At 48.0% G+C, this 13,358-nt stretch overlaps 1 protein-coding gene across 1 annotated transcript; it reads right to left on the bottom strand.

Moving 5' to 3' along the window:
- Window positions 1–608: 608 nt before the first annotated feature.
- On the bottom strand, window positions 609–10,386 carry TEX35 (testis expressed 35). Its single transcript, XM_070397109.1, has 9 exons — window positions 10,348–10,386; window positions 9,569–9,619; window positions 8,884–8,952; window positions 7,260–7,316; window positions 5,361–5,420; window positions 1,814–1,878; window positions 1,407–1,599; window positions 1,008–1,051; window positions 609–734 (listed from the first exon to the last, which is right to left on the bottom strand). The coding sequence occupies exons 1-9, from the start codon at window positions 10,384–10,386 to the stop codon at window positions 671–673; spliced, it is 642 nt and encodes a 213-aa protein (XP_070253210.1). The 3' UTR covers window positions 609–670.
- Between the last annotated feature and the right edge of the window lie 2,972 nt (window positions 10,387–13,358).

Below are 13,358 nucleotides of genomic sequence, written 5' to 3'. Positions count from 1 at the left end.
CAATGACCTAAGGCCTCTGAAGGGATGGATGTGTGTCCTTCCTGTGGAGGCAGGAGGAAATCTGCTAGAGGACAAGGAGGGTGGATCCTCAGCGCCCAAGGCAACCACTGTGCACCAGGCCCTGAGTCCTCCTGCACACTAGACTCTGAGCCTGGGGGTTCCCCACATACCTCACCTCTCAGGTTTCCCTCCACACACACATACAATGCAAGAGCCACGAAGATGGAAGGAATGGTTGGACAGGATGGTAGGGGTGTCTCCTGTGACTACACAGGAAGGTGTCTGATATCTCTCGGGCCTCCCCTCTCTTCTGACCTGGGGCCTTTGCAGAATAAGGTGGAGCAGAGGGAGACAGCAGGGAGGGGGGATGACCCCAAGGATGACCAAAACAGAACTTCCCACTAATCCGCCAGGAAGCAGGAAGAGGGACTGGAGACCAAAGGAAGTGACAGTCTGCATACTCGAGTTGGTGACACCCCCTTTGGCTTTCCATGAAGATTTTAATCCGGGTGGCGGGAGGCCTGGGGCGGGGTGGTATGGAAGGGGCAACAAGCCTCTACTGTGCAGCTCAAGGAGTTGGGGGAGGAGGAACTGGAGCTCTGGTGGGTTCCATGGCAGCACTAAGTTGGAAGCATGTCCTCGGTCATGAAGAGGTTGAAGCACAGGTACATCAGAATGCAGCTCCAGATGCCAAGGATGAGGAGGGCGCCCAGCCCCGGTGTGGAAGTCTCCTGCTAGACGGGGAGAAAGGCAGGAACCTGAGGCAAGATCAGGTCAGCAGCTGGCGAGCACCCTCCCCTCCACGGGAGCCTCCAGGCAGCCGCCTCCAGGCTAGGCTACCCAGTCCTCCTTCCTGGTGCCACGTTCTCTAAGACTGAGTGGATGTGGTGGGGGCAGAGCCTGCGTGGGCACAGGTAAGGTCTGATGCAATTGCAGCCTGAGCCTCTGCCTTAGGGATGACGGGGCACCCGACTGAGACCAGGCACATCTCATATGGATCTACCTACCCCTGATTGTGGTTGTTCTTTAGGGCACACAACATACATTTCTCCTGTAGAGGACAGAAACAGCACAAGAAAGATCATTTTTCCCTGGTCCAAGATGGCCAGACTGCTGGGCACCTCGTCAAGTTTTGCTATAGGAAAGGACAGAACAATACAGTGGCACTTGGGGCAGACACATCCAGGGTTGAGTCCTACCTACTTGGTCATGACTTAGGACTCTCCCCAGGCCTATAGGGCAAGACCCCAGAGAGGACTTCAGGCTCCAGGGCCTTCCCGGGACCGCAGAGGGGTGCAATCCTTACGGCCAAAGGTTCCAGAGTCAGGAGGGCCCAGGGGGAGGGGAGGCAGCAGCAGGAGCCCAGGGTACAGCTCCCAGCAAGGGGGGTGGCAAGCTTCACTCACATAGCAGGTCCCACGTTGATGAAGGGAGTCCAGTGGGTCCTTTTTGAGTTTCTGTGGTGCCATATTCTTCTTGTGAATAGAAAGCGATGCTCCTTCAACTCCCTCCAGTTTCTTGAGCCGGTGCTGTGAATCTGTGTCAGGCTTTCCTATCTGCCTGAGTTCCTGATGCTCCTTTGGTCCTCTTCTAAGGGGACTGGGGAGTCAGGGAGGAGCAGAGTTGGGGAGACAAATTCCAACATGACAAGGAGATACCCATAGCACGGGTGGCCGTGGAAGGCCTTGACTCCTAGCCATTGGGGCCACAGAAAGCAAGACAGCTCCTCGAAGGGTCTGAAGACAGGACATTTAGCAACATGAAGGGGGAGATCCTTTAGAAACGAGGAGATATGGGTGCAGGGTATACTTACAGCTTGCTGTTTTTCTGTATATTTATTAAAACATCCATCTTCTCATCCATATCCTTCTGCATTTCCTTCAAGAGAGAATTCAAAGCTAGACCCTACAACTTGAAGGGCTTTTGAAGTCCTCTCCTCCTGCCTCTCTGAAAATCACTCAGAGATCACACCTCGGCATCATACTTCCCCAGAATCTCACCAACCTTGGGTGAGGGGGCTTATGGGGTGAAGCTGACATGGGCTGCCTCCCTTTTCCCCTCCCCCATTCCATGATTAGGCTGAACAATAGGTAGAGTCATCAGGGGCTTGTCCAAAGTCTCCAGGTGAGTCAGAGGCCAGGAAGGGATTTATCTGAATTCACACTTAGATGAAACCATTACCTGCCTTGGTTCATGCCTATAAAATGACAGAACCAAGAAAACAAATTGTGTGACACCCCCCTCCCCAAAGAAACATTGACCCCAACGTTTGGCCCTGCCACACACCCAGATAATTCATATTTGTTTGCTCCATCTTTTACTCAATTCCTGATAGAAATGGTCAACACAACACAAAACTGATAGTAGCTCAAATGGCACCTCACAATCATTGTTTACTAAGAACTGAAAGGATAGTAAAACCTCAGCAAAGTTTAGCTAAATTGACCTGGGAGAACTAGATAGGAATAGGGGTCACAAAAGAAATTCTGAGATGGCAGATGTTATCAGAGACAATATTTGTTATTGGCATAATATTTGTTATGATCAAACATCATAAAGTGTAAATGAAAAATAATTTGTTTCGAGGAAAATAATTTTAATAAAAAATGAAAGATTGGGAAACAGTTTACTGAACTGCAGTAAAAACTGTCTGGGTGGAGATGATTTCAAAAAATACCTTCTTGAAAAGCATTTTTAAATGTTAGTATAAATTTTGAATAAAATATTCGTATTCATAAGTAGAGTTCAAATATCCTTGAAGTCAAAATTTCCCCTGGGTCCAAAACATCAGCGTCAAACATCCCATATTTTTACAAGTCTCACCACCTCTTCAAACTCCTCACGTCCCAAACTGACCTCATTTTCTCTCCTAAATCAGTTCTATTTCCCAACCACCCCTGTCATTGTCACCACTTTCTTCTAATTACACAGATTAAAATTTTGATGTCATCATGGATGCTTTCCTCTTTCATTTTCTATATTGAATCAGTCACCAAGAATGTTGTTTTTCCTTCGATGCCTCTTTCAGATTCACCCTTTCCTTCCTACACCTGGTCCAGCTTTCTTCACCTTGAGCTGGATGTGGCTTCCTGTCTGATATTTTTGCTCCAGATGACCCCTCCCTGCTCCCCAGGGTCCCTAGGCCACCTTGCAAACAGCTGCCGGCTCAGCTCTCTGAAATGCTGCTCGTAGCATGTTCTTTGATTAAGAATCTCCAGAGGCCCCTTACTGCTTACACAGCCAAGTCCCAGCCGGTCTGCCTGTCTTTCAAAAGCCTTCATTACTCACTTCCTCGGTGCCCCTTCCATTTTATTTCTCACAGTTTCCCCAAATGATCCCACTTTTATGACTGATCTCCCCACTGACTGGGATACGCTTCATGTTCCTCCTGCCTCCATGCTGTGCGCAAGCTGTGCCCACGCCCGAAATAGCCTCCTTTGTGTGCCTTTCATGCCCAGTCCTACCCACTAACAAAACACTCACTGTGCCTGCATTTTACCAAAGAAATAACATATGCCCTTTGCAGAAAATCTGGATAACACAGAGGAATATAAAAGAAAAAATTGTCCTCATTTAGAAATAACAATAACCCTTTTGGCACATTTCTTTCCAGTCCCTTTTCTATATGTTCATTTACCCATTTTTTCCCATTTAGTTGAGCTCAGCCTGTACACATGCCTTGTATCTTGCCTATTTTACTTCTCATTACAAGCATTCTTCCTAAGTACTGTCTCTAACAGTTCCTAATTTTCTATATATGAATATACCATAACTTATTTGCCTATTTTTCTACTGTTAAAATTGTGGTTATTTCCAAATTTTTCTGGTTATTCTCAGAGGTTAAGTTCTGAGAACTGGAACTGATAAGTCAAAGGGTTTAAGTGCTTTTTGATACTTATAGTCTAATTCCTTTTCAGTTTTGTATATACTTGAACTCTGAGCAGCAGTACAAAAGCATTCCTATCTTATCTATAATTATCATAAATTAAAACTTTGCTTGTTTGAATGTGACAATCTAATCATTGTTTTCATTTGCATTTATTTGATTACCCATGAGGTAAACTCTTTTAATGCTTATTGCTTTCTACTTATATTCCCTTCTGTGGATTATCTGTTCCTGTCCTTTTCCCATTTTTCTTTCTGGTTCTTATTGATTTGTGTGAACTTTATATGTTGCAGATAAAAAACCTGTTGTCTATGCCTATCATATTTGTGGGAAAAAAATTGTTTCTCCAAAACTGTTGTTGGCTTTTTAATTGTTTATGGTGCTTTTCTGTGATAATTTCAAATTTTTTAAATATTGTTAAATATATCAATATATCTTTTGTGATTTCTCCCATTGTATTTATGCTTAGAACATCTGGTTAAATACTTATACACCCTTTCTCCTTATTGTTTTTTAAATTCATGTTGTAGACTATTTCAGTTTCAGAGTTAAGTGAATTAAGTCTTTTCTTCATATAATCAAGCAATGTTAATATTACATAATCCTTTCCTTCTCGCTGACCTTTAAAAAAAATCCTCATTGTATTTTAAATGTTACAGAGCTGGGAGGAAGGTTCCCAAACTTGAGTTACAACGGAATCACATGGGGAGTTTTAAAAACTACTGACCCTGGACCTCATCCCAAGACGTTCTGCTGCAATTGTTATGGGGTGCAGCCTGGGTATGAGGGGGCAGGTCAGAGCCACAGTTGAGGTGAGTGCAGCCAGGTGAGTAGCTGCTGCAGAGGTGCTGAGGACCCGGTTCCCATCCGGGGAGAGCATCACAACTGTGCCCCAGCCTGTTAACCTGGGCCTGGGCCTGGGCATGTGAATTTTAGGAATCCTCACAAGTATCCTCATTGTACCCAGGCAGAGAGGCTCTTACAGGGTTCTCTGTGCTGGTTATCCTTGGGCTGTTCCACCGTAACTTGATTATTGTGGCTTTATAATGAGTTTTAATATCCAGTAGGGGTAGTTGCAGGTCCCATCGAAATAGGACTCGGGCTTTGCTGTGTTAACTTGTGTTGGTGGTTCTGCAACACACCAAAGTCTGAGAACCACGGTCCTAGTATCTAGATGATCCTCTTAGTGACTATTGAGTTCAAAAATAATCTTATTGGGCTTTTGGTTAGATTTGCATTAAGCCTTCAAAGCAGCCTGCAGGGCACCAGAAGACTCACTTTTTCTGTAAGGACTTTTCTGGTTACTCCAGCCCACCTTCATTACTCACATCTCTAAACTCTTAATAAAGTGACATACAGTTATCACTTAGCTTGTTACTCACCTGTAAATTCTTCCTTGCAATAGAATTTGGGGCAGGGCCTGGTATCACCTTCCACAAATCCTAGGATGGTACTGGCCCATGTAAATGCTTACCTTCATAATCTCCACAAATTCTTGGAGTTTATCAAAATCCTTGTCCATTACACATTTTATCTAACAAGGAAGAAAGGCACAGAGCCTATATTACTGACCGTGGAGTCATTTTAAGCAAAGGGCAACAGCTGCTCTGCTGGAGTGAGCTGGATGAAGCTCAAGGAATGGACTAATCATGGCCCATTAAAACCACTTTCTTCTCAAGGGGTCAGGGAAGGGACTAGGGTGCAGTTAGAATCTAGTCACCACCACCACCAGCCTTGACACAACTTAGATCTGACCACTGCCAGGCTTCCATGTGGAGCTCAGACCACAGCTGCAGGGACACCTTCTCACGTGAGCATTCCCCTTCTTTGTAAGGATGCTCTAGGTCAGGGGTGGGCAACCCCTGGCATGCATGCCAAACATGGCACGCCAGTAACTTTTGCTGGCACGCGGAACCCTCTCTTATGATCTTCCATTTACAATTTTTTTCTTAATATCAACTTTTTTATTTTTCAGATAAATTCAGTGTAGGTGCATCTTAGATAAATAATTTTACATAACAAGTTATCTTAAAGACCATAGACATGGCCGAAACCGGTTTGGCTCAGTGGATAGAGCGTCGGCCTGCGGACTGAAAGGTCCCAGGTTCGATTCCGGTCGAGGGCATGTACCTGGGTTGCGGGCACATCCCCAGTGGGAGATGTGCAGGAGGCAGCTTATCGATGTTTCTCTCTCATCGATGTTTCTAACTCTCTATCTCTCTCCCTTCCTCTCTGTAAAAAATCAATAAAATATATTTAAAAAAAAAAAAAAAAAAAAAAAAGACCATAGACATGGATTGACGAGAGAGGGGAAGAGCAATTTCTATGCCTCTGCCTTAACTCTCCCTGCCTTCCTAGATCCGACCAGTGTTTTGGTTTCATCCACATACGCTTGTGAATCTTTGTTCTCAGTGATGAATTTTGTTAAGTCTCGTAATAGGAGTAGCCTGACAGATGAAAGTAGTAGCTCATGCATATCTCTGAAGGTCACGAAATATAAACCTGATGTAAAATCTCTGTCATCAGTGATGCAGTAGCAAAAGTCCCACTGATAATATCAAACGGAGTCATAGAGTTTTCTGTTCGACTATCAGTGTACATGTATACATTAAAAAATAAATGTATTTTTCATCATCATATACTGTGTTTTTGTCGCTCGAATGAATTTTATTCTTTCTTCAAGCTTCTTCACATACGTACACCTTAAGAGATATCAAGTAGGCGTAAGATGTTCTCAAAAAATTAGGGTTGGCATGCAGAAGAATTTTGAGTCAGAGATTTTGCTGGTTTTGGCACGCACTCACAAAAAGGTTGCCCACCCCTGCTCTAGGTTGTCCCATCAAGGAAACAAGAGAAGAAGAGGTCTTGCTCTGCAGCTTGCTAAGGGGAGGTGAGTAAGAAAAACTGAACTGGTCCTGACTGCCCCCAAATTCCAATTAGCCCCTCTCTGTCACTGAAGTTATATCTCCCCAACCTTATCCCTGAGACACCTTAGGAGTCCTTACCACTCAATCACTGGGTTGAAGCATCAAACAAATACTAGTAGATATCCTAAGGTGCCCGACACTTAAATGCTCTAGGGCCGTGGTCGGCAAACTGCGGCTCGCGAGCCACATGCGGCTCTTTGGCCCCTGGAGTGTGGCCACGAAGTTTCAATCGCACTGTACGTGTGCGCCCGCACGTGGTATTTTGTGGAAGAGCCACACTCAAGGGGCCACAGTTTGCCGACCACTGCCCTAGGGGATTTGGGCTGAGTTTATTGGAGTGCTTTCTCCGTGCAACTCGTGATTTCCTTCTCTGTTCAAAGTCAGGCACTGCACTTTCCTGGAAGCTACCCTTCACCTTCAAGTTCTGGAAAGTCCCATCCTCTTACCTGCTTTATCTCCTCCATCTTTTCCTTGAGCTCTTCCCTCACCTCCCTGAGATCATTCTGAGAAAATAAAATTGGGAAGAATAAGAGTAAAGAAATGTCTTGGATGGAAGGGCAAGTGCCAAAGGAGGAAAGAAAAGATTCAGGGGCGTGGATAAGGAAGGACAGAGAGACTTCCCATCAGGGAGGAGAGAAAGGAGGCTACTAAGAAAATAGAAGAGTCCGGCCAGTGTGGCTCAGTGGTTGAGCATCTACCTATGAAACAGGAGGTCACAGTAAGGGCACATGCTTGGGGTTGTGGACTTGATCCCCAGTAGGGGACATGCAGGAGGCAGCCAATCAATGATTCTCTCTCATCGTTGATGTTTCTCTGTCCCCCACACCTCTTTTTCTCTCTCTCCCTTCCTCTCTGAAATCAGTAAAAATATGTTTTAAAAAAGAAAGAAAACAGGAGAGAGTGGGACATCCAGACATCATGTGCCTTTGACACTTCTGGGATATGGCTGCCAAAAATGTACAAACAATCCCAAATCAGGCTCATTTTACAAAATGAATGGTCTCTAATCCTAAAATATGCCAGTGTCCAAGAGATAAAGGTTGAAGAACTGTTCCAGGTGACAGGAGGCCAAGGGACACAGAGCCCGGATGCAATGTGTGATCCAAGATTGGGTCCCAGACCAAAAGGCTGTTTTTTCTCTTGTTATGAAAGACATTAGTGGGGTCATTGTTGAAATTAGAATAAAGGCTGTAGATGAATACTGTGTCAAAGTTAATTTCCTGGTTTTGATATTTGATAATATTACTGGCCATATAAGAGAGTGTTCTTGTTTTTAGGAAATTTACACCAAAATTTGAGAGAAACATGCTCCCAAATAGTTCAGGAAATATATATATTCATTGTGTGTGTGTATGTATGTGAATATACACATATATGAGACAGAGGGAAAGAACCATGATTAAATGCCAACATTTGGGGAATCTGGGCAAAGGGTATACTAGAATTCATTGTGTCATTTTTTGAAACTTTTCTCTAAGCCTGAAATTATCCTATATAATAAGAGCCTAATATGCTAAGTGTCTGGTCGTCTGGTCGTCCGTTCAATCAATCAAAGCATAATATGCTAATGATATGCTAAGGCCACTCAACCGCTCTCTATGATGTGCACTGGCCACCATGGGGCAGACCCTCCAACTGGTAGGTTAGCTTGCTGTTGAGGTCCAACCAATTGGGACTGAGCAAGATGGGCCGGACACGCCCTGGAGCCCTCCTGCGGTCCCTCTCTAGCTGGCCAACCTCCCGCGTCCCTCCCCGGCCCCAATCGTGCATCAATGGGGTCCGTTGGCCTGGCCTGTGCCCCCTCGAAATCCGGGACCCCTCAGGGGATGTTTGAGAGCTGGTTTTGGCCTGATCCTGCTAATCAGGCCAAGGGATCCCACTGGTGCATGATTTCGTGCACTGGGCCTCTAGTTTCACAATAAAGAGTTAAAGAAAACAAACCAAAAGAACTGAAGAGAATGGAGTCACAGGGCCCGCTGCCACAGTTTATCTCCCATGGAAGTTGTTTGGCTGCCCAGTCCCCCTTCACTGGGCTGACCCCACCCCCGCAGCCTGGGTTCAAACACCTACCTTTAGCTCCCTCGTCCCTCCCGTTTTGGTAAATGGCCCTTCTGGTTTAATTCTTTTGTATTCACATGTCTGTTGATTAAAACCAGAAACACCAGGTATTGGAAATTGCAGGTGTGGGGTAGATAAGACAGGAGAGATCACCCAAGTTTCTGTTCCTCCCTCCCAGCCAGGGTAGACAGAGGGGAGCTAGTGGCCCCACCTGTGCAACAGTTTCCTCCATCCTTCAATTCTCTCTGAGCTCCTCTCATTCCACTCCCCTCCTGGGCCTCAGCTCTGTCCCTGAACAGCCAGGCTCACTCCTGCCTCAGTACCTTTGCACAGCTGCTTCCTCGACCTACAGTGCTCTTCCTTAGTCTTTGAGTGGCCAGAGTCTCATCCTTCAGCTCTCAGCTCAAAGAGAGGCCTATGCTGACCTCTGATTTATAGCAGCCTCCCCGTCAGATCTCCCTGTTTTAATTCTCTACATAGCACTAACACTACTGATTTTGTTTCCTGTTTTGTGCATTTATCTGATTAGTCACTAGTGTGACATTCTATGAGAGCAGAGAGCTTGTCTGTCTCTCAGTGTACCCCCAGCACCTGGGACAGGTCTTGGCCACAGCAAAGTGAATGACCCCTGACTCCAGGTCAGCTCCCCACAGCTCTCAGGCCTGGGTGCTGGCATGGGCTCAAAAGAGCTTCTTACTTTGATCGGCTCTGGCTTCAATTCCAGGCAAATTGCCTTGTAGTTCTTGCTCTGCGGAGAGAGGCAGTTGGGATACAGGCATCAGGACCAGAGTGGCTACCCCCGGGCCCTGACAGGAGGACCCTCACCCGGCCCTGCCTGTTCAACTGTGCTTGAGCCCAAGCCCACATGTCCCCCAGCCCCCGACACAGGACAACTCCAATTTTGTCCTGTTGTTACACATCTCTCATGAGCATCACCTGCCCGTTCAGCAGGCAGCTCTCTCCCTACTGGGAGTGCCTGGGCGGAGAGGAATTTTACGGGAACTTTAAGAAGCCACATAAGTACTATTTCAGGAGTGCAGACACAGGTTCTAATCTCAGCTGTCCTCCCTACTGGCCATGCCAACTTGGGCAAGCTGTTTAGTCTTTCTGGCCTCCATTTCCTCATCTGTAAAGTGAGGAAGGTAATTATGTTTATATAATAAAGTTATTGTACACCTTAGACATGCCCACTAGATGCGGGCCTGGCGCAGGCCTGGGTGGGGTCATGCCCTCGGGAGTAGTAGGGTGGCGTTGGTATTATGGGTCCTTGTCCCCGAGGGAGCCAGCCGAGGCTGCTTTCCTTCCCAGATCGAGGCCAGGAATCAGTCACACCCTCCTTCCGGGCTAAGCAGTCACTTCATGCTCCGACAGAGAAAGAGAAGCCCAGCTTTCATCGAGGGTCTCTGTACCCACCCCCACCCCTCCTCCCTTCATGGGGGCTCAGAGGCCCCCCAGGTCCAGCTCTTTCTCCTTTACCAGGTTTGCTTTCTTCAGTTCTGCCTTCTTGGCCGACATGATGGAGGAGGCCAGAGTGTTCTTTTCCCAACCTCCTCACGACGGGCCCTGTGACCAGGCCACTGTCCTATGCAGATTGCAGGCCCAGGTGAGGGCAGGGTGACCACCTCTGTGTGTTGAGCAGCTGAGGTCACAATGCCCAGGACCCACATGCCACCCTGGAGTGTCGCCGCGGCTTGGACGCTGAGATGAGGGACTCAGGTCTGCCTGCCGCGTGGGGAAGGTGTCCTGCAAAGTCCACCCAGAGGGACCGTGCCTGTTCTGCCGAGGCACAAGGCACACGTCAGGAGAAGCAAGAACTGCTGGTTCCTCCCCAGTCAGCTCGTCTCCCTGCTGAGTAGACCAGGAGGAGGTGTCTGCCCGCACACTGGCTTCCGGAGCCCACAGTTCCCTCTGCCACACTCTCCTGACGGGGATGGACCCTCCCTCGGACTGGAAGCCGTCTTGGGTTGAGAAGCCTCTCTGGTCCAAGGTGCAGATACCGTGCTAACCTGGGTTTTTCTGTCCTGTGGGGGCAATCAGGAAAGAGGCAGCTTCAGTTTTGGCAGGATGAGTTCTGACTCCCTGTCTGACTGCACGGCTGGCCCTGTCCCCTCTCCCCACCACCAGTCTCTGCTCCTGCTTCTTCCATCATCCTGGAAGAGGGTTGTGGCAAGAAGTCACCTGTGGACAATGCTAAAGGTGAGAAGCCTCAGGGATGGGGGGAGGAGGGCAGATTCTAAAGAATACTAGTTGCTTCCGAAAAGGCCAGTTTGGGAATAGAGGACAGACAGCACAGGGGTGCAGGAACCAACGCAAATTGCATGTGAAGTCCATGCCACAACACACCTCACAATGACTCCTTGCACCTCCCTCCATTCCAACCCTACCTGCGCCTGTCCTGCCCAGAGGCCGTGAGCACTGGGACTTCCTGGGAGCCACCTGCGGCCTTTCTGTTGCATTTCCTGGGGGTTATTTCACAGCCCCCAACCTGGTGACAGCCCTTGCTCTTACTCTGCCACAACCGAAGGAGAATATGACTGTCACTCTGTTCAGAGTGGGGAGGGAGGGAGTGGTGGGGAGCTTCCCAGCCCCCTCACACTCACGCAGCTTTCTGAAAACCCCAGGGCCTGAGCGTGCCACTCCCATGAAACTGACTGGCTGCGTCTGAAGTTCCCGGATGTGGCAGCATCTCCTCCTCGCCGGCCGCAGATCTCGCTGCCTTTGCTTGGCTGGGCTGAGCTGCTGTTCCCTGGGCCTCCTTCTAGCCGAGCAGATCCCATGAACCCATGGCCTACACATCAGGAAACTGGGTCTTCAAAGAAATCAAGGTCTCCTTGTGAAACTGCTCTATAAATTACACACGTAAATCACCATCGTTTGGACATTTAACAAGACCCACAGCTCCAGGCTTGTGCCTTCTCCCGGTGCTCACCATCAGGCTCCCAATACCTCACTGTCGTCATGGATGCGCTCTGGGAGGGCTCAGGAAATCCGCTTGACAAACCCGAGTCGAGGCGTCTCATGTTTCCTTCTCCTTAAGATGTCGCCACTGCACAAAGCACTAGGGCGACACGGCGACATTGGGTGTTGCTGCAGCATAACTGTTCCCTGCAAGCTGGGGGCAGTTCCTTCTGAAGATGCCAGCTCCGCTCTTCCTAACCCCCGTCCCTGGCAACACCCATTGGTATGGGGCCAGGAGCATACGCCCACCCAGGTTCCACTGGATTTGGTGGAAAAGGAGCATTCACAACGGAGACACAGAGGCAGCCACACGTCTCTCTTCTCCAGCGACGCCACTGATTTCCTTTCCAAGGGTTTCAGCTTCTTGAAGACAGAGTTGTGTGGAAAGGCTGGTGGGGAAGAGGGAATTGAAAACTGGCCTTAGGCCTCTGGGTCTGGTCTCTTGTGATTGTAGGGGAACAGAATCCCAGGATCTGGGCTTTGATGAAGCCCAGCTCAGCCACATGTAGCCCAGAGAACATGAATGTCACCCCTGCTGTAGGGCCTATTTGACCACTGGGTGGCCCAGCGTTCTAAAGGTCTTGGACTGGGGCAGAATGTGTCATCAAGGTGCCCAGGATCCTGTCAGCCGTGGTCTCCAGGCCCCCTCGGATGGACCTGACCCAGGGGACTGGCTCTCACAACAGCCTGGGAACATCCCCCACGGTCGTGCACAGCCCTCAGCCAGAGGGGCTCGCTGGTTCCTACCCCAGAAGCTCTCACATACATCTTCCAGAGATTTAATGTGATTGGTACTGCATTATCCTACTTGACTGATTTACAGACGCCTCATAAAGCTTTACCACATCAGGACGGTCACCTTTGTTCATTGACACGTTGGTTACTATGCAATTTCTGATCATCTCTATAAATAGTGTGCCTGATTTTGGCTAGAATCATAATCCTATTATATTGTTTCTATGGAACAATGACCCAGTTCCTACCATGGGAACTTCTAGGACCTCTATTTCAGGAACAAAACATAATATTCTGAACAGAAGAATGTAAATCTCCAGCTAATTCGATATATCTAACAGTAAGTGACACATCAGAGCGAAGGTATTGTGTGAGGATTGAGGGCTTTTTCCTCCTGTGTGTTCGCAAGACAGGGGCGTGTTTGCAGGGCCTCGTGGGACCCAGCAAGGGGGACTTGCTCCTCTGCCCACAGCCGGCAGTTACAGAGCAGCCTGTGTGGGAGATAAAGAGCCACCAACCATCAGAGGCTCCTGCTCCTGCCAAATATGGTCCCTCAGCCACCTCGTTTGGCCAGTGTCCCTTTGCCTCTTGGGTGGAGTCCAAATAGAGGAGGGCAGCTATACTTCTGGCTCTGTCGGTCTCTGGGCTTGCAGGCTCTCCGGCCCGTTTGAAATGAATAAAACTAAAAAAAAAAAAAAAAAGACCGTACCCTTTTATGTAATGATGTTTACTTTGAATTTATATTAGTTCACACAAACACTCCATCCATGCTTTTGTTCCGGCCCTCCGGTCCA

The sequence above is a fragment of the Myotis yumanensis genome, unplaced genomic scaffold, assembly GCF_028538775.1.
Source record: "Myotis yumanensis isolate MYYU_CA2020_CCGP unplaced genomic scaffold, mMyoYum1.0.hap1 SCAF_17, whole genome shotgun sequence".
NCBI classification, from domain to species: Eukaryota; Metazoa; Chordata; class Mammalia; order Chiroptera; family Vespertilionidae; genus Myotis; species Myotis yumanensis.
The sequence above is the reverse complement of the archived record's forward strand: the minus strand, read 5'-3'. Positions and strand labels throughout refer to the sequence as shown.